We start from the raw sequence: 19,983 nt of genomic DNA, 5'->3' as shown, positions 1-19,983 counted from the left end.
GAATATATTTTCTTTCCTTGATTACTATCAATTTAACTACTGTAAAATGTGGTAGAAGTTATACATTAGGTTGCCCTTTAACAGGAGTATGGGCATAAAAGTGCTTATGATGCTGTGCTGCCAAGCTCAATGTATCAGCGCTGGGTACATTCCCTCATGGTGCATGGTCTGATCTATGCAGTTTCTGTCATTATTTTAACTCTCTGCTCTCATATTCTATTTCATTTGTATTCCATAGTTTTCACTGTCAATGTGTTAATTGTGAAAAAAGAAAAGTAATTACTTTCTGCATATTGATATATGTATGTATGTATATTTTTTCCATTTGAGGCAGTGGGTGCCGCGTAATATGAGAGAGTGGGTGTTGTTTAACTGTGTTTTTTTTTTTTCAGATAATGACTGTGGGGACAACAGTGATGAGGCAGGCTGTAGTCACTCCTGCTCCAGCGCACAGTTCAAATGTAACAGCGGCCGCTGCATCCCAGATTACTGGACGTGTGATGGAGATAATGACTGTGGGGACTACAGCGACGAGACCAACGCAAACTGCACCAATCAGGGTCAGTGTCTTAAACTGCCGATCAGGTAGTGTTTGCTACACCTACTGACAGTTAGGAAACTCTTCCCTGCAGCAGATTATTGTATGTGAGAAATAAGAAATTCAGGTACATAAGAAATCCTTTTAAATTATTAAATAAACATTTCCCAGCAAGCCATGCATCTTCAACTTTATACCAAAATGGCAAGAGTCAGGTTATCTTGTAAAAAAAATCTCTTGTTACTTGTTACTAAGCCTGTGTGCATTTACATTTTCAGCCCACACTTGCTTTTAAAGAGTACTGCATAGGCTGGTTTCACCTTAATTTCAACTTCCTGTCCTTGTTCACGCAGCACACCTGCAGGAGCATGCCATACCCTGTAATTACGACAAATTAAGTAACTTAAATGTCTGTGAAATCTAACACACTAACTGGTATGGTTTAATGGTGCATTAAACTAAAAAGAGACTCATCTCAATAGCACATATTTGTGGCAAGATTACTGTCCATCTTGAAGTGCAGAATCTAAATATGTATAAAATCGGAAAGGAAAGGACCTGAAGAATATAAATGCTATGTAGAAATATGAGTTGCTGCAGCTGATGGGACTGACTGCAGTTGGTACCAGCCGCCAGCAAACCCACTAATAATGTATGATAATGGATTTCTCCTGATCCCTACCTGTTTCGTGCTGTGCAATCCTGGACATGAAAATGCCAAAAGGGGCTGAGCAAGATGTATTAAGCATTGTGTATTTGATTCAAAGAAATACGGCCCCTAATAACCAAGAATATCTTTGAGTAACTTGTCAATAATAAAACCTAAAGCTAGCATTAAAAGCCACTATTCGCAAACAAATTGCCACTGGTACTTTTTTTTACAATATTTATGGAACATGACAGGTGGTTGTTATTATCATGGGTGGGTGGTTGCATCTCTAGACTGTTCTGTCATTTTACTCCGTGAAGTGAGCTCCGTGCTAAAATTATGGCTAGTATTTACATTCAGTCGGCAGATGTAATAGGTCTCTGGTCCCTATTAGTCACACTGGCACCAGTCTAATGGGTACCACCACTGGCACCTAACAACTCTAGTCGTTTAAAGTGAATGATATTATAACTGCTCTTCTTAAAATATCAATAAATTATATATATATATATATATATATATATATATATATATATATATATATATATATATATATATATATATATATATATATATATATAGCTACTTTTAATGATCTATTAGTAATTATGCTTCTATTAACAGTGAAACAATAAAAAAATTGATTCACTGTCAGATGGGGTTTATGACCAAAACAGTGACCTTCTGAATGCATACTTGAATCTGTCCAGACTTGGTGCTATCCAGATTTCAGCTCATTACTTTTTGTTTTTACAGGCTTTTGATGTGGCAAAATCGTCTCTGCTCAAGGCTGCGTGCCCTGCTTTGATTAATGCAGGCAGAGGGAGAAGACAATGTCATTATTGGGTCTCATGATGTCTTTCTCTCCACAGCCACGCGTCCTCCTGGGGGTTGTCATACAGACGAGTTTCAGTGTCGAATGGACGGCCTGTGCATCCCCTTGCGTTGGCGCTGTGACGGTGACACTGACTGCATGGACCTGAGCGATGAGAAGAACTGTGAGGGCGTCACACACATGTGTGATCCAGCTGTCAAGTTTGGCTGCAGGGACTCTGGTGAGGAGACCATACTTCAAATTAAGAAGTATGTGATGTATGTAAAGTCAGCTTAAGTATTTATTTTTAACGTAACCTTGCCTTCTGTCCATAGCACGCTGTATCAGCAAAGCCTGGGTGTGCGACGGTGACAGTGACTGTGAGGACAACTCAGACGAGGACAATTGTGAGGCGCTGGTGTGTAAGCTCTCTCACCATGTGTGCGCCAATGACTCCACCATCTGTCTGCCTTCGGAGAAACTTTGTGATGGCAAAGATGACTGCCCAGATGGCTCTGATGAGAAACTATGTGGTAGGGAGGCGACAGTTCCAAGGCTGTGTTTCAGTACAGAGAGCACCATAAAACCAATTAAAACTCTACATCTTAAAATCATGGCTTCAGTGGTTTGATAACAGTTCTTTGCAGATCTCCCTTGCGTCAGTACTCTGATTTTCTCTATTTTACAGACTTGTGTTCACTGGACAATGGCGACTGCAGCCATAACTGCACAGTGGCCCCAGGCGAGGGAGTGATCTGTTCCTGTCCACTGGGCATGGAGTTAGGGCCTGACAACAAGACCTGTCAGATCCAGAGTTTCTGTGCCAAACACCTAAAGTGCAGTCAACGCTGTGAGCAGGACAAGTTCAGTGTGAAATGCTCATGTTACGAGGGCTGGGAACTGGAGCCTGACATGGAGAACTGCAAGAGCACAGGTAAAGGACAGAGGAAACAGTGCAGGAGGGTAAGATGGTCAGGGTGTAGGGTTAGGGGAATCAGAAGACATCAGTGAGGAAGCTCAACATTAGATTGACAGTAGCTGTACAGTAAAGAAGTGAGTGAGAGAAGTTACGGGGGTCTGGGCTTTGTCAAGGTTCAAGACTTCAGAATCAAGAAGTGTGGTGTGGGTTTGGGATGAGGAGACGCTACTCCAGCAGGAAGTACCATACTGCTTACTGCATCTTCTCCATACCAGTGTGATATGGAGAAGATGCAGTAAGCCAAAGTGGGATACTTCTTTGGACAATAGACAGACAATTCACTAAGATGAAAAGACCTGGACATTGGTTTCTAGTTGTCGTTATTATTAGCTGTTTTATGAAAAGGATCTCCACTATTATTGAGTATACTATTAACTAAGTGTCAAGTGAAGAGCAGAAATGCGTTTAATTAAAGTCAGCGAGAGGGCAAGATGTGAAAAACGGAAACTGCTCAGTCACATTAAATCAGCTTTGAATTTTATCATCCACATAAAGAATATAGTTTTCCCCCCCTTTAGCAACTAGCCAGTGAGGAAACATGAATTTATGATTTTGCTCCTCACTGCCAGGTCTTAGAGACTAGCCACGAACACCCCGTCATTCATCCTGCTGCCTGTCTGGCTGCCTGTTAATTGCAGATAACTCCTGTCTTATTTACACTGCGTTTTAATTACCCAGGATTACAGCCACTGTCAACACAGCTCCTCTTTCATTTCCAGCAGAGCTTTTCTGCAGTATTTTGAGTAACAATAAACAGTGACCAAGCAAATGGTTTTAACCCTTTATGGTGTGGTCGGTTCTTCTTTTAAAGATGGTCTCTGATCTTTCCCTTTTCATTTTCACAGATCCTTTCAAACCTTTCATCATCTTCTCAAACCGCCACGAGATCCGCCGCATTGATCTGAATAAGGGAGAGTTCAGTGTATTGGTACCGGGCCTAAGAAACACCATCGCCCTTGACTTCCATCTCAGCCAGAGCGCCCTCTATTGGACTGACGTGGTGGAGGATAAGATCTATCGCGGGAAGCTGTCAGAGAATGGAGGTGAGCGTATGCAACACAGTTAATGTACTTAATAGACAATCTTGACAAGGAAATTGCGATCCAATAGAGAGTTCTTTTGGAGCTTTCTGCCTCATCACATGGTCTTCATCAGCAGATAGAGATTACGTTTACATCAGCGGACATCAGGGGATTTACATATCTGATTAAGACAACACCATTAAAGGGAAGACAGATATTTAGACGCTGAACTTGTAATACACATGGCTTTCTGTAAAAAAAAAAAAGATATTAACATTGAGGTGTGAAGTACATGTTACTGTACTGGGTTTGATGGGATTCAAGGGACTTGTATGAGTCATAAAATTTTAATCTCTAAATACAGTGTTTCACCCAAGGGAACTACAGTATATTGTAGTTCCTTTGAGGTAAACCATTTGTACTTACGTACGGAGACTGCCTAGCAGGCAAGAATATTAAAAAAAAAAAAAACATGTAAAATTGCAGCAACGTAAAGCTACACTGTGAGTGCTGGTGCTATGGCTTATTGTGACCAGAAAATCAGATGTGGCCTTATAAAGGCCAGACATCGCACACAAGGCCCTATCATCACTGCAGCAGTAATAATGAGCCAGTCCACTCTGAAGTCATGTTGCATTTATGTGTATTTGTCTGTACATGTGGCTATATGCTACAGGCTACATACAGCCAATGTGTGTTTTCATTGCTCCAGACAGGATAATGACTCATCACAAATAATTAGACATGTCTCTCTGTTTAGGGACCCAGTGGAAAATGAAAGGGTTTGAAAGAGGCTGGAAAATGTCTCTGTAGCCCTGCAAGACACCACATATTTAGATTTTCTAACGACCATTTGGAAATCGCAATATCACACCCCATGCTGTGCCATTACTGTATTTATTTATGCTTTCATTTATTGTACTAAAGTGTTTTCTCCCAAACATAACGTCCAGTCATGTAATTAAAGGAATTAAAGTTTGTGATGCAATGTTTTTCTGCAATGTTATTTACAATTATATTATTCATAAATACTGAAGCAAAATGGATCAGTGCTTCGGGATACAGCACAATCTGTAAATCCCAGTCATTTATCCATACATATTGAAATACTGTGTGAATTCGTTAAGAAACTTAAGCGCCCCGGAGGGATGTTTATTTTATTGAGCAGCAAGATGAAATATGATTAGATAGGGTTTCTCTAGCAGTTTTAAACAAAGATGGATGATGCAAAAACATTTTAACCAATGTCATGGTTAGAAAATCTAAATAAGTAGTGTCTTGCTTTCTCTTCCATTATGGTTGTTAGATAGATAGATAGATGAGTAATGTACAACATACAGTATAAACATACAAAACAAAACAAGTTGTTTGACCATCTCTCCTGTCTTTTTCATCTGTCCTCGTAGCTTTAACCAGCTTTGATGTGGTAATCCAGTATGGGCTGGCTACCCCTGAGGGCCTGGCAGTGGACTGGATAGCAGGAAACATTTACTGGGTGGAAAGCAACCTGGATCAGATAGAAGTAGCCAAGTTGGATGGCACTATGAGGACCACACTGCTGGCTGGGGAGGTGGAGCACCCTCGAGCTATTGCCCTGGACCCCCGGGACGGGTAATGACTGCACTGCTTACTCTATCTCCTGCTCATTCCTAACAAAACTCATTTGCATCAATTAGAAGCCTAAATGTTTTGGTGCAGTAATTGTTCGGCTTGTTTTACACACTGATCCTGTACGTATTCTACCTTATTGTTTGAATAACTGCATGCCCATGTTTTGGCATTACGTTACAGGATCCTCTTCTGGACAGACTGGGATGCCAGCTTGCCGAGGATTGAAGCTGCATCCATGAGTGGAGAAGGCAGGAAGACCATCCATAAGGAAACTGGCAATGGAGGCTGGCCAAATGGACTGACTGTGGATTACCTAGAGCGCCGCATCCTCTGGATCGATGCCAGGTCATACAAAGGGCACAGACATGAACACACTCACACAAACATCTTTGTTTGATGCACATACAGTATTTTCTTAGTTATACCCAGAAATGTAACTTAAAATTGTGCTCTACGTAGATCTGATGCAATTTATTCAGCCAAGTATGATGGCTCTGGGCTTATCGAGGTTCTGAGGGGACACGAGTATCTGTCACATCCCTTTGCGGTCACCATGTATGGTGGAGAGGTTTACTGGACAGACTGGAGGACCAACACCCTGGCCAAGGCAAACAAGTGGACCGGGAGCAATGTCACTGTAGTCCAGAGAACCAACACACAACCTTTTGACCTCCAAGTCTACCATCCATCCAGACAGCCGCAGGGTGAGAAACACACAGATGCACATACACATACTCTCGAGCTGCAGTTTAAGATATTGCTACAGAAAAGCTTAAAGCAACTAGTTTGTTTGTTTACAGCTAGTATGTTCATTAGGAGAAGGACAACCCTTGTCAACCTTGCAAAAACATGTATGAGTACACATGCTGAATTATTGTTCCATACTCCCCTCTCCCCAGCTCCTAACCCATGTGCGGCTAAGGATGGCAAGGAGCCCTGCTCTCATCTATGTCTCATCAACTATAATCAGACATTCTCGTGTGCCTGCCCTCACCTCATGAAACTGGGCGCTGACAAACGCACTTGCTTTGGTAAGTTCGAACACATACTGTACATAAATGCAGTTACTGTAGAAAACATGCTCTTTGATTCCCCTCTCAGCCCTCTGAACTCCTTGTCTTGGCAAAACTCTTGCTGAATGCCACAGTGTAATCCCTGTCCTTGTAGAGTTGTTTATTTCAATTTGTGTGTATGTGTGTGTGAATGAGAGAGAGAGGATTAAACAATCTATACTTTTTTCACTTTGAGGTGCAATTGCTGTGACAGCTTTGGAGCACATTGAAGTGTCTGTCCATGAAAACTGAGAGTGGGCCTGTTTATTCAGTGTGTGAGTTTAGTATTCAGGGCAACACTTTCTATTATCTTCAGGGGTAATGGAATGGAGAGCCCCATTCTGTCTGATGCAAGCATCAGCCACAACCCTCCACATCTACCACCTAGTCTGGCCTGGCTGATACAGCCTGACACTGTCATTACTCTGCCCCTCTCCCTTTCTCCTTGCCTGTCTTCTTGTCTATCATTTAAGCTGCACACATTTAAATGATGATATGACTGTTGAGACCAAGGCAATTGTAATGTATTTGCACTGACTGAATCCACTTTCGCTATCACAGCTGTGCTGTTGAGTTCGCCAGCAGGAGACAATCGTAAGAGTCAGAGATGCAATTGGATTAACTGTTTGTTCAAATGGCAGGAGTAATGTGCAGATGCACCCATCCATGCTGAAACCACTAATGCACAACTCTGGCATTAGTCTGAACTCATGTATTTGACTTTTGATTTGAAGCTGCATTTACCTCCTAAATACGCCCATTGAATTTTGAAGGTTGCATGTCAAAATCTTCTCTCCCCCCGCAGAGTCTCGTCAGTTCCTGCTGTACGCCCGCCAGATCGAGATCAGAGGAGTGGACATCGACAACCCATACTACAACTACATTATCTCCTTCACTGTGCCGGACATTGACAATGTGACTGTGGTGGACTATGACGCTCTGGAGCACCGTATTTACTGGTCAGACGTCCGCACGCAGACCATCAAGAGAGCTTTCATCAATGGGACTGGAGTTGAGACTGTAGTGTCTGCTGGTATGGAGAAGGCAACGCAGCCATATACTCAATATACTTAAGGCTCATTGTTTTCCGTTTTTTCAGATTTTTCTTTTTCCAAAAAAAAAAAAAAAAAAAAAATTATTTTTGATAAAAAAGCAGCCTGGTTTTAAACAGATTTACACCAGATTATATGTTCATGTGCCTTTAAAAGATGGTGTTCATTCCTGCAAGTAAACATCCTGTAATTTATCCATTAACAATTTTTGCACTTTGTTTTTTTGTTTTTTTTATTATTCAAAAGAAGCCATTATAAATTCCCAGATTTATTTGAAAGAAAAAAAAACATGATCCTAACTACACTGTATTGTGGTACAATTTTTTTTAAATTTTTGTTCTTGGGGCATAGTTTACAAAGAAATCTACACTGTAATTGACTGTTTGCAAAACCCCTCCTCCAAACAGCAATTATCCAGTCATAGCTTAGCAACTGTAAGTAGGCACTTGCCAAAGCGGTCTCATTAAACCCTAGTATGAGTGACGCAGCGCACGCAAAGACTTTGGTGGGTGGCGTCTTTTATGCCTAGGAAATGTAGCTTTAGCCGCAGTCTTTTAGCATATCAAGGGCATATATAAGACCCTTTTACATGGTTCTTGATTTCAAACTCCAGTACCCATTCAAAAGTCACCTGAGGGGGAAGTTTTCAGCCAAATTACAGAATTAATGTTAATTAGCCAGCTACTTACAGCCGGTAAAATCTGTTAGTGACAGTTCAGCTGCTATAATGAATGGCTGTAGGCTAGAAATGAGAGGACTGCTTTTGTCCGTTGCTGTGTGAAATCAAAGAACCACTGTTTCAAAAATTACTTTGAATTTTGAGTGGTAAATCTGCCACACTTGTCATTGTAAACTGAGCTGCTAAACAGGTGTGGCAACCGTAACAAAGGGAGGAGGGGCTTAACGTAGGGTCGATTTTAATGACTTTTGTTACAGTTCTTCCCCCTTCCTCTCTGAGTTCTGAATTAGATAATGATGCAAAAAGCATTTCAGAGTTTTTGATTTTTGACGACTGAGAAGGCTGATTAATGGCTCTGTGTATATTTTGTTTATCTTTTTTCAGATCTGCCCAATGCCCACGGCCTAGCAGTGGACTGGGTGTCCAGAAACCTATTCTGGACCAGCTACGATGCCAATAAGAAACAGATTAATGTTGCCAGATTGGACGGCTCCTTCAAAAATGCTGTCATCCAGGGCCTGGACAAACCACACTGCCTAGTACTGCATCCAATACTAGGGTTGGTTGTATGCACAAACACACACACGCACACACACACTCCCTAAAGCTGTCAAAATGAAGTTTTCAAAAATGGCTCTTAGACACCCTGCTTATTTCACCTTTAACCTATGTCACATATACACAGAAGTGAACACACACACTCATACACACTTGGGCACTGTCTGGCTGTCAGGCCCCCCTCTGTTTGCATTCAGTGATGACGGGCAGAGTAGTTTGGTAGAAATGGTTGCTGACCTCTGACTGTTTCTTCACTCAGGAAATCGTTCCAATTTTTCTCCCCTCGTGTCATCTTTCTCCTGTGCCCCCCCCCCGCTCCACTTCTATTTTGAAATATAACTTCTGTGCTCAAATAGACTATCTATGAATTATTTAGAGCCAATGTTTCTGTCGCTTTCTGTTGCTTTTTCTGTTTTCGTGTTTATTTTACATCCTGTCCCCCCCTGCCTTGTTCAGCAAATGTCCATTTATTCCCTTCAGTCTTCCGTCTTGAAACCTCATCCCCTTCAGCTCCCCAACCTGACTTCGGCCTCTCTTCTTACCAGCACAGCAGAGACAAACCATCTGTATTTATATATATATAGTTTTGTCTTGCAGGAATATGTGTGATTTTGAGTATTTGAACTGGCTGAAGAAAGGATATTTTCTTAAGAAATGTCTCTGCCTCCTTGTGTTTTTTTGTGTACTCCTTCCTCTCTTTAAAAGACTTAGCCTACTTAAGTGGAGGAATGTTTCCGATCTGAGCATTGTTGGCATGGGGGAAAATGAGAAGCAGATGCTAGATCCATATGCTTGGGCTGTCCTCTCTTTCTGGCAGACAAACACACTGCCCAAAATATGTTCAGGAGTGGGTGGGGACAAAGACAGTTAGGGAGGAAGAAACCCAAACTCTGTGTGTGTGTGTGTGTGTGTGTGTGTGTGTGTGTGTGTGTGTGTGTGTGTGTGTGTGTGTGTGTGTGTGTGTGTGTGTGTGTGTGTGTGTGTGTGTGTGTGTGTGTGTGTGTGTGTGTGTGTGTGTGTGTGTTTAAAACACGACAGTGGGAGTTTAGATGCCTCAGAAACTTTATTTAAAGGCATGTTAACAAACAAATGAAGGGTGTGGTGGATGTGGTAGGATTTGACAGGAAGTGGGTGATGGGGGCAGAGGATAGGTACAAATTAAACATAGACTGCACACATCCTAGACACAGTAACACACAATCATATTATGCTGCATACTCTGCATGTGGGTGCATACTGTATGTGTGTTCATTGAGGACTTTGACTAGTTTGAGGAGCAAGGAACTCGAAGGCAAAAGAAAGGTGTTTATGTGAGTGTGCGTATGGTGTAGGAGAGTGAGGGAGTCAACGATGCGATGATGAGTCAGAGAGGACATTTTTTAGCTGCTGAACTGAATGCTTTGAAATAGATTTACAGTGGATCTGTACTGTCCAGTTTGCCAGCTCAGCTATATTTCTGCTTCACCTAACTTCATCAGCTTCTGTTAAACTTGGTTGAGCTTTAAATTGAAAAAGACATATTGCAATTTTAAAAAAAATTCCTATAAAGGTCACAGACGGTTTGGTATGATTTGCAGACCAGATGCTCCGCAGTTTCTACAGTATTTTGTTGCAACTATTACCATTACTGTTGTTATTATTTCACTTAACTAGGAAATCTGATTGAAATCAAGATAATTTTTTTCACGAGAGAAAACATTTTGTTACATCTAACATACAACCACAAAACCAGCAAACAAACTGTGGCCAAAGATAAACAAAACTATCCAGCAATCAGCCAACAATAATAATTATTAAGAGTCATAAGAAACATTACATAGTGAAATTTTAAAATTTCCAATGTTGATGAAAGAATCTAGCTTGCAAGCTGTTTGCAGTTCTTTCCTTGTAAAAGAAAGTTTGGGACAACAAATTGTTTTCCTCAGATCATGAGATTTTTATACCTTTTGTCAATAAGAAAGCCATGCAATTTTGCCATACTGTGAGCAACGAGGTTTGTGTTATGAAGCCTGTGAGTGTTATTCGGTGGCCTTATTGACTGAGTTTGGTGCTGTAAATAAAACACGCTCTCCCTCTCTTGCTCATGTGCACTGTAATTTAGCTTATTCTCTCTGCCTACCTCCTTCAGGAAACTCTACTGGACAGATGGGGACAACATCAGCATGGCCAACACAGACGGCAGCAACCGCAGTGTCCTCTTCACCAACCAGAAAGGCCCTGTCGGTGAGTGACGTGCTTTGACTGCATGAGAGACAGCATGCCCTAGCGACAGGTCATTACACGTCAGATCTGTCTTTGTTTTCCAGGTCTCTCTATTGACTTTGACACAGAGCAGCTTTACTGGATCAGCTCAGGAAACAGCACCATCAGCCGCTGCAAACTGGATGGCTCTGGACTGGAGGTGCTTGAGGGGGTCAAGGGCAAGCTGACCAAGGCCACTGCTCTGGCCATCATGGGTATGTCTCCAGAAAATGTTCATTTTAGCCAGTGATATATGTAGATGAAGGTGGAGAGATTCCAACCGTGACACAAGATTTATATGGTCATTCCAGTGTTAGATCTGATTCCAGTGAAGCGTGTTGACCATCCGGTTGTGTGTTTTGTCCTTCAGGAGACAAGTTGTGGTGGGCAGACCAAGGTACTGACCAGATAGGAACCTGTGACAAGAAGGACGGGGCCAACTGGAAAGTCCTGAGGAACAGCACATCCCCCATGATGCACATGAAAATCTACAATGAAACTGTGCAGAAAGGTGCAGAGCTGTTTGTTGTTTCTGTTAAATTACTTGGCGAAACAAAGGGAAGAAAATAAGTCCTCATCTCTTGTCTGCTTGCTGCATGTAGCCTGTTTATCTACACTAAAGCACATCTGTTTATGTCTCTGTAACTCCTTTTTGATTTGTTTTGTGTATTTGTTCCTGTGCGTTTGTGTTCTCAGGCACCAATCTCTGCAGTAATAACAATGGAGACTGCTCCCAGCTGTGTCTCCCCACCTCCCCGACCACCAGAGCCTGCATGTGCACAGCAGGATACAGCCTGCGCAGAGGACAGCAGTCTTGTGAGGGTACGACACATTCGTACACATACTGTATTCTTGATTGAGCCAAATTCAGTTTGAATAAACTGACAGAAATGATAAGTGTGTAATGCAGAACAAACTTTTCAAAGTCTAAAAACTGGGAATTTTATTTGTCTGCTGTAGGTGTTGGCTCTTTCCTGTTGTATTCTGTGCACGAGGGCATACGTGGTATTCCTTTGGACCCATCAGACAAGTCTGATGCTCTTGTACCAGTGTCAGGCACATCCCTAGCTGTGGGCATAGATTTCCATGCTGGTAAGACTTTCTTCTAACATACATTTTATGTTTTTTTTCTCAAATGCTGGATAATAAAGAAATTCACTGATATGTAGGTACTTTGTGTATTTGATGTAGCTGAAAAAACAACTTTATTCACCACTGCATTAAGTATATGTTACTGGGTAAAAGATAGCTCTGCTCAGTGCGACTCTTAATATGTGTTTTCCCAGACAATGACACTATCTACTGGGTGGATATGGGCCTGAGCACCATCAGCAGGGCCAAGAGAGACCAGACCTGGAGAGAGGATGTGGTCACTAATGGCATCGGCAGAGTGGAAGGCATCGCTGTGGACTGGATAGCAGGTGAGAGACAACCCAGACATATATAAAAAAAAAAAAAAACACGTTACGGATTTCAAACTGTATCAAGTAAACAAACTGATAAACTGCGTTGCACTTTGGCTGTCAGTCGATCTATCAATCTTGCTCTGTGACTGTCTGTCACTGTCTGTTACCATGCATTAGAAAAGGAAAAGGAGATAAATTAAAAGCAAGGAGAACCTATTCCAGTGAGAGAGGAAACAAGGTCACTTAATGTCACTTTAAGTGTTAAAAAAGAGGTCCGACAGGGGTCCATTTCTACATCAATACACATGCAGCACATGCTCAGGATCAGCCAGAGCATCATTGCTTCCTCCTCCATCCTCCACAGGAAACATCTACTGGACGGACCAAGGCTTTGATGTGATTGAAGTAGCCAGATTGAATGGCTCCTTCCGCTATGTGGTGATCTCCCAGGGCCTGGACAAGCCTCGTGCCATCACTGTCCACCCTGAGAAAGGGTGAGAGGAAACAACACTGGGTGTAGCTCCAGTTACTATTCCACTTGTCTTTAGCTTCTGCTTCTGTAATTTCTCTCCTCCTTGATGACTGAGGAAGTTATCTCTTTGTTTTGCTGTGTTGGTGTGTGTAGTTACCTGTTCTGGACAGAGTGGGGCCAGTATCCCCGCATCGAACGTTCCCGTCTGGATGGCTCTCAGAGGGCCGTCCTGGTCAATGTCAGTATCAGCTGGCCCAATGGCGTCTCCATCGACTACGAGGTAAAGCATAACAGACCACTCTAGCATTATATCACTGTGTTAAAGTGGAGACAGTGAACTTTGAATAACAACATTATCTCCAACATTACCCTCTGTGTGCATGTAGGAGGGTCTGCTATATTGGTGCGATGCCAGGACGGACAAGATTGAGCGCATCAACCTTGAAACTGGAGAAAACAGGGAAGTGGTGCTGGCCAACAACAACATGGACATGTTCTCTGTGTCGGTGTTTGAGAGCTACATTTACTGGAGTGACAGGTCAGTTTTATCCCTCCTAGTCAGTCTTACTTGTCCTCACTTTTTGAATATTTGTGAGTGATAATTGCCTGCTGTCATTTCTAATATTTCTAATATTTTTCTGTAATATCTGCGAGCATCACCATCTGTTTCATGCTGTTTGTCTGTCTGCTTTGAAGGACACATGCTAACGGATCCATAAAGAGAGGCAACAAGGACAATGCCACAGACTCTGTGTCTCTGAGGACTGGTATTGGGGTGCAGCTCAAAGACATCAAGGTTTTCAACAGGGCCAGGCAGCAAGGTAAGCACTAGGGTGTTTGTTAAATATGTGAAACTGTCAAAACTCTGCTTTACATGCAAGAGAGGTAAAATTTCGCATTTAAAAGGGATTTGTATTTTGTGAAATTAAATACTTCTTAAATTTGCCTTTTCATGCATTTTCAATTAGAGAGCTAAGAAATTAATTTGAAAAGTTTAGTTAATATTAACGTATTGGATTTCATGTCTGTTTACAGGAACAAATGTGTGCAAAGACAAAAATGGTGGCTGTCAGCAGCTTTGTCTTTACCGTGGCAACGGGCAGCGCACATGCGCTTGTGCCCATGGCATGCTGGCTGAAGATGGCCGCAGCTGCCGTGACTATGACGGCTACCTGCTCTACTCAGAGCGCACCATACTAAAGAGTGTCCACCTGTCAGATGAAAACAACCTGAACGCACCCATAAAACCATTTGAAGACCCGGAGCACATGAAGAATGTCATTGCACTCACTTTTGATTACAGAGGAGGTGGAGGAAAGGGAGCTAACCGTATCTTCTTCAGTGACATCCACTTTGGCAACATCCAGCAGATCAGCGATGACGGATCTGACCGCAAGACTGTAGTAGAGAGTGAGTATTTCCACATCTTAAGTTTGTGATAACCTTTTTTTACATCCTCTTATTCTTGAACAATCAACCCCCACCAGGCTTACTTCCCAGTTTATCTCCAGTATAGTCCCCATGTCATTAGTCTTGGAGAAGAAAACAGCTGGATATAAACAGAACCAGGAAGCTTTTATTCCGAAGATGTAGCCAAACTAGAAACAAACAGAAAGACCTTTTTTTTTATCTGATCTTTGACAACACAGTGTATGCAAACATAAACTGGCCCAGAGACAGATAGATAGTCAATCACCTTATCTCAGCAAAACAAAACACAGGTGCACTGTTAATGTTTTACCAAAGTGCCTTTACTTTAATCTGTTTCACAAGGAATGCATGATTCAACATTGTTTGTCCCGCTGTCCCTGTAGAGCAGCACCTCCCAAGGCGAGCAGTTTGATCTGGTACAATATCCAGGCTAACGGTGAACATTTTTAAGAGGGAAAGATGTTGTGAGTGCTGTTGTTTTGCCTTGCTGAGTAGACTTTCCTTGTGAGGGTACTGGTCATTTTATTCATATAGTAGAGTATTTCAGCATAGCAGTTCAGCTTGTAATTTTTTTATTATAAGTCCCAGTAGTCAGGATTTGCGGAGTGTTTGTGAGGTGTCAGGTGTTCAGTTATATCAAAGGAGCTGCTGATTGTAATACTGTCAGGTGGCAGCCGTAGCCACAGCCCCATTTGCTCTTTGCCCTCCTCTCTTGAAGAGCCTCAGTAGGTCTTGTCTGAACTTTTGGGACATGAGCACGTAGAGAGCCGGGTTCATCACTGTAGAGGAGGTTGCCATGACGCGTGCAAACACACTGAAGGGGCCGTAACGTGGTGAGGTGCCAGTGGCCCCTGAGCTTTTATCCGCCAGTAAGGCCAGTGTCAGGCCATAGGACGGCAGCCAGCACAGGGTAAAAGCCAGCACCAACATGGCTGAGGTCTGGGTCACTTTGCGCTGGTAGCGCTCTACTTGGAGGGCCCTGCCGGCACGCTGACTCCCCCACAGGAACACGTAGATTCTGCCATAGGCCACTGCGATTGTAATCAGTGGAAGCAGGAAGGCCACGAGAAAGTGAAACAATCCATAGATCAGCTGGTCTCGCTGGGGCAGGAAAGCAAAGCAAGCAAACCCATCAGGGACTTGTCGGGGGGTTCCAACAGAGCGAAAAACCAGCTGGGGGGCAGCCAGGCAGCAAGCTGGGACCCAGAGGAGTGCAGCAGCTATAGACACTCGGTGATGGGAGAGGAGACAGTAAGCTCTGGAAGGGTGCACCATAGTCAGATAGCGCGACACAGCCAGTGTGGCCAGTGTGAAGACGCTGGCTGAGGAGCAGGCTGATCCCAAGAAACCCACCAGACGACACATGAAGTCCCCAAACGGCCATTGCTGCATGGCTATGGCAACAGTGTGGAAGGGAAGCATGGAGAGCAAAAGCAGGTCCGCAGCACTCAGAGCCAGCAGGAGGATGTCTGTCCCTGTGCCTGTCATGGAGCTGTGAGGAGAACGTCCAGCTTGTCCCACCCCCCTCCTCCGCCTCCCACACAGGATCACCATCACCATGGTGTGCCCCCCGACCCCCAAGACCAGAATCAGTGCATCTAATATTGGGACTAGGATCTGCTCTACATTGCCCAGCCCAGTGTCACTGCTGTTCCCCAGCAGGTCCTCTGACCCTGTAGAGTTCCTCAGCAGGCTCGTGTCTTCAGTCATACTGCTACGGTTAAAACACTGCTGGCTTTTGGTTGGGTCAATATGCTCGCCCAGTCATAAAACTACTGATAATACATGTGGGAATGATTACTCATAGTGAGGGTCAACAGCAGCAATTTAACATCCAGGGTGTAGATAATTGAAACTAAACAATAAGGACTAAAGGTGATTGTTAAATACATATACACACATTACATACATCCATACAGCTGCTGACAGTGTGAAAATGACATTACCTCCTAGAAAAATGTCCTTTAAAACACAGTTGTGCCAAAGCTGTTTCTCATGTGCTGTATGTGAGTCAAGCCATTTCACAATCCTCACAATCAGCTCCACCTTTGATTGGCGGGGGGGCGGTAGAGGGAACAAAATAACATCAGACCCCCTCCACTTAAGACACCATTGATTACTTAGTTGCTGGGGTTTTCACCCCCCCCCCTCAGACTCCCGTGATGAGCATCCGTGTTTTGAGAGCTAAATGCTGAAGATTGTGTGATTTCCTGTCACCTCCTGGCAGGCGGCTACTCCACATGACACCTTAATCAGGCCCCGTGCTCAGCAATCCACAATCAGCCTTCCACCTGCCTCCGAGGAAGGGATCTCCATTGAAACGCAATGGTAGCAGAAGAGGAAAAAGAGAGTCGAATAGCTCAACAGTAAGAGAGATGAAACCAAGTAAACGGCAGGTGAACTCTGGACTGATTATCACAGAGCAGGACAGAGATGGGCTGACCTGCTTTCTGTGGGAGGGCCTAACCAGGCCACATATAGCTTTTTCTCAGGGTCCGTTTTTTTTATTCTGTTCATTTTCTGAAGGGATCTGTACATTTTCTAGAAGTGTTGTCCCTGCACACACATACACAGAACATACACAGATATGGTGTATGCACAATGAGAGACAGACTGAAGTAGTGTTTGCCTTCAGAAATCAGGGTAATTATTGCCCGTCTGACAGCAAACACTGAACTGCTATCGCACCTACAGCAGATAGCAGTGCCAGTACAACCAGCTGAGCTGAACAGCTATAAATTCTGCTCATCTGTATTATTGTAAACACCAAGCGGAAATGTACAGAACCCTGGATAGGCTTAGGCCAACAACAATGTGAAGATAAACAGAGGTGAAAAGCAAGAATTTGAGTCAAGAGCGCTGCAGGCTAGAGATTTACAATTCATTAACAGCACAGACTAAAGAGGAAATAGGGGTGAATGGATTTCATGTTTGTCTCCCTATTGACTTTTAGGCCATTGATTTATTATTGCGAGAGGCAGAGGGGAGTCGCTTTTGCGTTGCGCGCCTCTGCTTGGTATTCCAGTTGCTTTTCTTCATTCAGCGTCTCATAGCATGGGCCAGACAAATGTTGATTCATGTCCGTGGCATTTCACTGTAGGTGTAGTGTTAACTGTCCCACCTGGTGGTGAATCTCACTGATCCTCCGGACCGAGCCTGAAAGGGTGAAGTCATCTCCAGCCCTGGAAAAGGCTGCTGTAATCATCAGACCCTCACTGTTCCATTGCAGTAACAATTAGAAAAAGGCAACTATTACCAGTTATTTGGCATTGGAGGGATCTGATGTGTGGTTATTTTTAAATGGACTCCTCCTGAAATACACATGTGTGTGTTTGCATGTATTGTTTCTCAGCAGCAGAGCAGCTGTTCTCTATCTGCTGCTACAGAACTTTGTGTTCCTCCATCTTGGCTGCCTCTCGTCTGTCCTCTGGCCTCGGTGCAGGCGAGGAGTGCACAACCTCTTACTCATTTCAAGGCTGTGGAGCAGAGAAATTACTTTTTACTTCTCATCTGTTGATGAGGTAGTGCGATGGAAAGTAATATGCTAGCTGGTAACTGTTATTGTGACCTTTTTACTGAGCTATTTGTTGGATAAAAGCCTCGAATCACACTGTGTTCTTGGTTTTTAATACAAAGCTGTCATGTCCATGGTCCTAATTCTGTGCTGCCACACAGCAGTTTGCCAACACTGAGCTGCTGCCAGACAGTCCACACTTGGTCTTTTAACACAGCACTGGGATTGACGTGCTTCTTTTCCTTTCCCTCTTTTCTCTTCTGTCTCCTCCCTGATTCTGGTTTAATGTCTCCCTGTTTTTTTTCTTTACCCACTGTGTTCTCTATTTATCTCTATGTTTCTTTTCCCTCTTCTCCCCATTCCTTTTTTCTTTTTCAGATGTGGGCTCGGTGGAGGGTTTGGCATACCACAGAGGCTGGGATATGCTGTATTGGACCAGCTACACAACGTCTACCATCACGCGGCACACTGTGGATCAGAGCCGCTGGGGGGCCGTTGACCGGCACACGGTGGTCACCATGTCAGGAGATGACCACCCCAGAGCCTTTGTCCTTGATGAATGTCAGAGGTCAGAACTGATTCAGTTATTCTTGTACAATACTGCTCCTAAATAATGCCAAAACTTTACATCTATTCACAGTACTGATTATTTCTCTCTCCTGCAGCCTCATGTTCTGGACCAACTGGAATGAGCAGTCTCCCAGTATCATGCGTGCCACACTGACTGGTGCCAATGTCCTTGTAATCATTGGTACTGACATCCGAACCCCTAACGGCCTGGCCATAGACCACCGTGCTGAAAAGCTTTATTTCTCTGACGCAACACTGGACAAGATAGAGCGCTGCGAGTATGACGGCAGTAGACGCTATGTGAGTGACGTAAACACTTACATGCAGACAGACAGATGGTGTACATCATGAAGCATAAGGAAAATATTTGTGCCACAGTATAATTGTATTATGGGATTGCCTAATAACAACTGTCAGTTTGTTTATCCTTTCAAGTTTGTTGCAAGGCTGGAATTTCCTGAATGTATGAGGTCATGGCTGTGGTTGTGCTTCCCCCTGCAGGTGGTGCTGAAGAATGAGCCAGTCCATCCGTTTGGCCTGGCTGTATACGGTGACTACATCTTCTGGACTGACTGGGTGAGGAGGGCTGTGCTTCGTGCAGACAAATACACGGGAGGAGACATGAAGGTGCTGCGTGCTGACATCCCTCAGCAGCCAATGGGTATCGTTGCGGTGGCCAATGACACCAATAGCTGTGAGTTTTTACACAGAGAGAGGGATCCAAGTGTGTGTGTGTGTGTGTGTGTGTGTGGGTGAGATCTGGGTGATATGACAAAAATCACAATACAATTTTTTTATTGTGTGTGATTGTATGTGATTTAGTAAATTTTTTGGCAAAATCAATTAAGAAACTGCCTACACATGAAAGAATGCCTGTATTTGGCCAATACAGCAAACTAAATACCTGCCAAATCAAGGTACTTCGTCATATTGGTGTAAAAATGAAAGTCAAACCTAGAAATTGTCTTATTGCCATTAATCAGTCCAGCTCGTTTATCTACAAGATTGTAAAATGGCCAAATACCACCAAAGATTAATAAATAAATTGAAGTAACTCAAAGGTTTAAATGGCTTGAAATGTATATTAAAATCTCTGGCAGTTGACAAATTTACGTCATATCATATAGCACCTAAACCATATATTCAGCACATTGCTTTCCCTCGTAAAATATATCAACCCCACTTTTTACATTTACAAGTTGAGCAGTCATTTGCTAGGTAGAATTTGAATAAATATATGATGAAATTTTATAACTGCATAGATTATCGTAACTTAACTTTGGTGATAACACCACAATAGTAAGGCCATTACAAATCAAACTACCTAAATAAAAACATTTTCAAACAAGCCTTTTGGAAGCAAGTACGTAAGCACTCACTGGCTCAGAACACATG

At 43.1% G+C, this 19,983-nt stretch overlaps 2 protein-coding genes across 2 annotated transcripts in view; one reads left to right on the top strand and one right to left on the bottom strand.

Moving 5' to 3' along the window:
- Positions 1–19,983, top strand: part of LOC120807505 (low-density lipoprotein receptor-related protein 1-like) — a 93,076-nt gene that overhangs the window by 55,710 nt on the left and 17,383 nt on the right. The window contains 25 exon segments of the mRNA XM_040159647.1: positions 393–560; positions 2,060–2,242; positions 2,337–2,534; positions 2,690–2,935; positions 3,826–4,023; positions 5,409–5,613; positions 5,794–5,958; positions 6,073–6,317; positions 6,513–6,644; positions 7,471–7,698; positions 8,781–8,955; positions 11,083–11,177; positions 11,261–11,410; positions 11,566–11,706; positions 11,892–12,017; positions 12,156–12,287; positions 12,482–12,616; positions 12,966–13,095; positions 13,227–13,353; positions 13,460–13,611; positions 13,770–13,894; positions 14,109–14,483; positions 18,397–18,586; positions 18,684–18,888; positions 19,090–19,282. Coding sequence (XP_040015581.1) covers positions 393–560; positions 2,060–2,242; positions 2,337–2,534; positions 2,690–2,935; positions 3,826–4,023; positions 5,409–5,613; positions 5,794–5,958; positions 6,073–6,317; positions 6,513–6,644; positions 7,471–7,698; positions 8,781–8,955; positions 11,083–11,177; positions 11,261–11,410; positions 11,566–11,706; positions 11,892–12,017; positions 12,156–12,287; positions 12,482–12,616; positions 12,966–13,095; positions 13,227–13,353; positions 13,460–13,611; positions 13,770–13,894; positions 14,109–14,483; positions 18,397–18,586; positions 18,684–18,888; positions 19,090–19,282 — 4,419 coding nt within the window.
- LOC120807504 (delta-type opioid receptor) lies at positions 13,262–16,890 on the bottom strand. Its single transcript, XM_040159646.1, has 2 exons — positions 14,402–16,890; positions 13,262–13,346 (listed from the first exon to the last, which is right to left on the bottom strand). Exon 1 carries the CDS (start codon positions 16,212–16,214, stop codon positions 15,168–15,170), a length of 1,047 nt encoding a protein of 348 aa, XP_040015580.1. The 5' UTR covers positions 16,215–16,890; the 3' UTR covers positions 13,262–13,346; positions 14,402–15,167.

The sequence above is a fragment of the Xiphias gladius genome, chromosome 21 (genome assembly GCF_016859285.1).
Source record: "Xiphias gladius isolate SHS-SW01 ecotype Sanya breed wild chromosome 21, ASM1685928v1, whole genome shotgun sequence".
Lineage (NCBI taxonomy): Eukaryota > Metazoa > Chordata > Actinopteri > Istiophoriformes > Xiphiidae > Xiphias > Xiphias gladius.
Note: the sequence above shows the minus strand (reverse complement) of the source record. Positions and strands in the feature narration are given on the sequence as shown.

Coding starts and splice junctions, on each gene's coding strand:
- LOC120807504 (XM_040159646.1), bottom strand. CDS start 16,214: ATGACTGAAGACACGAGCCTGCTGAGGAACTCTACAGGGTCAGAGGAC.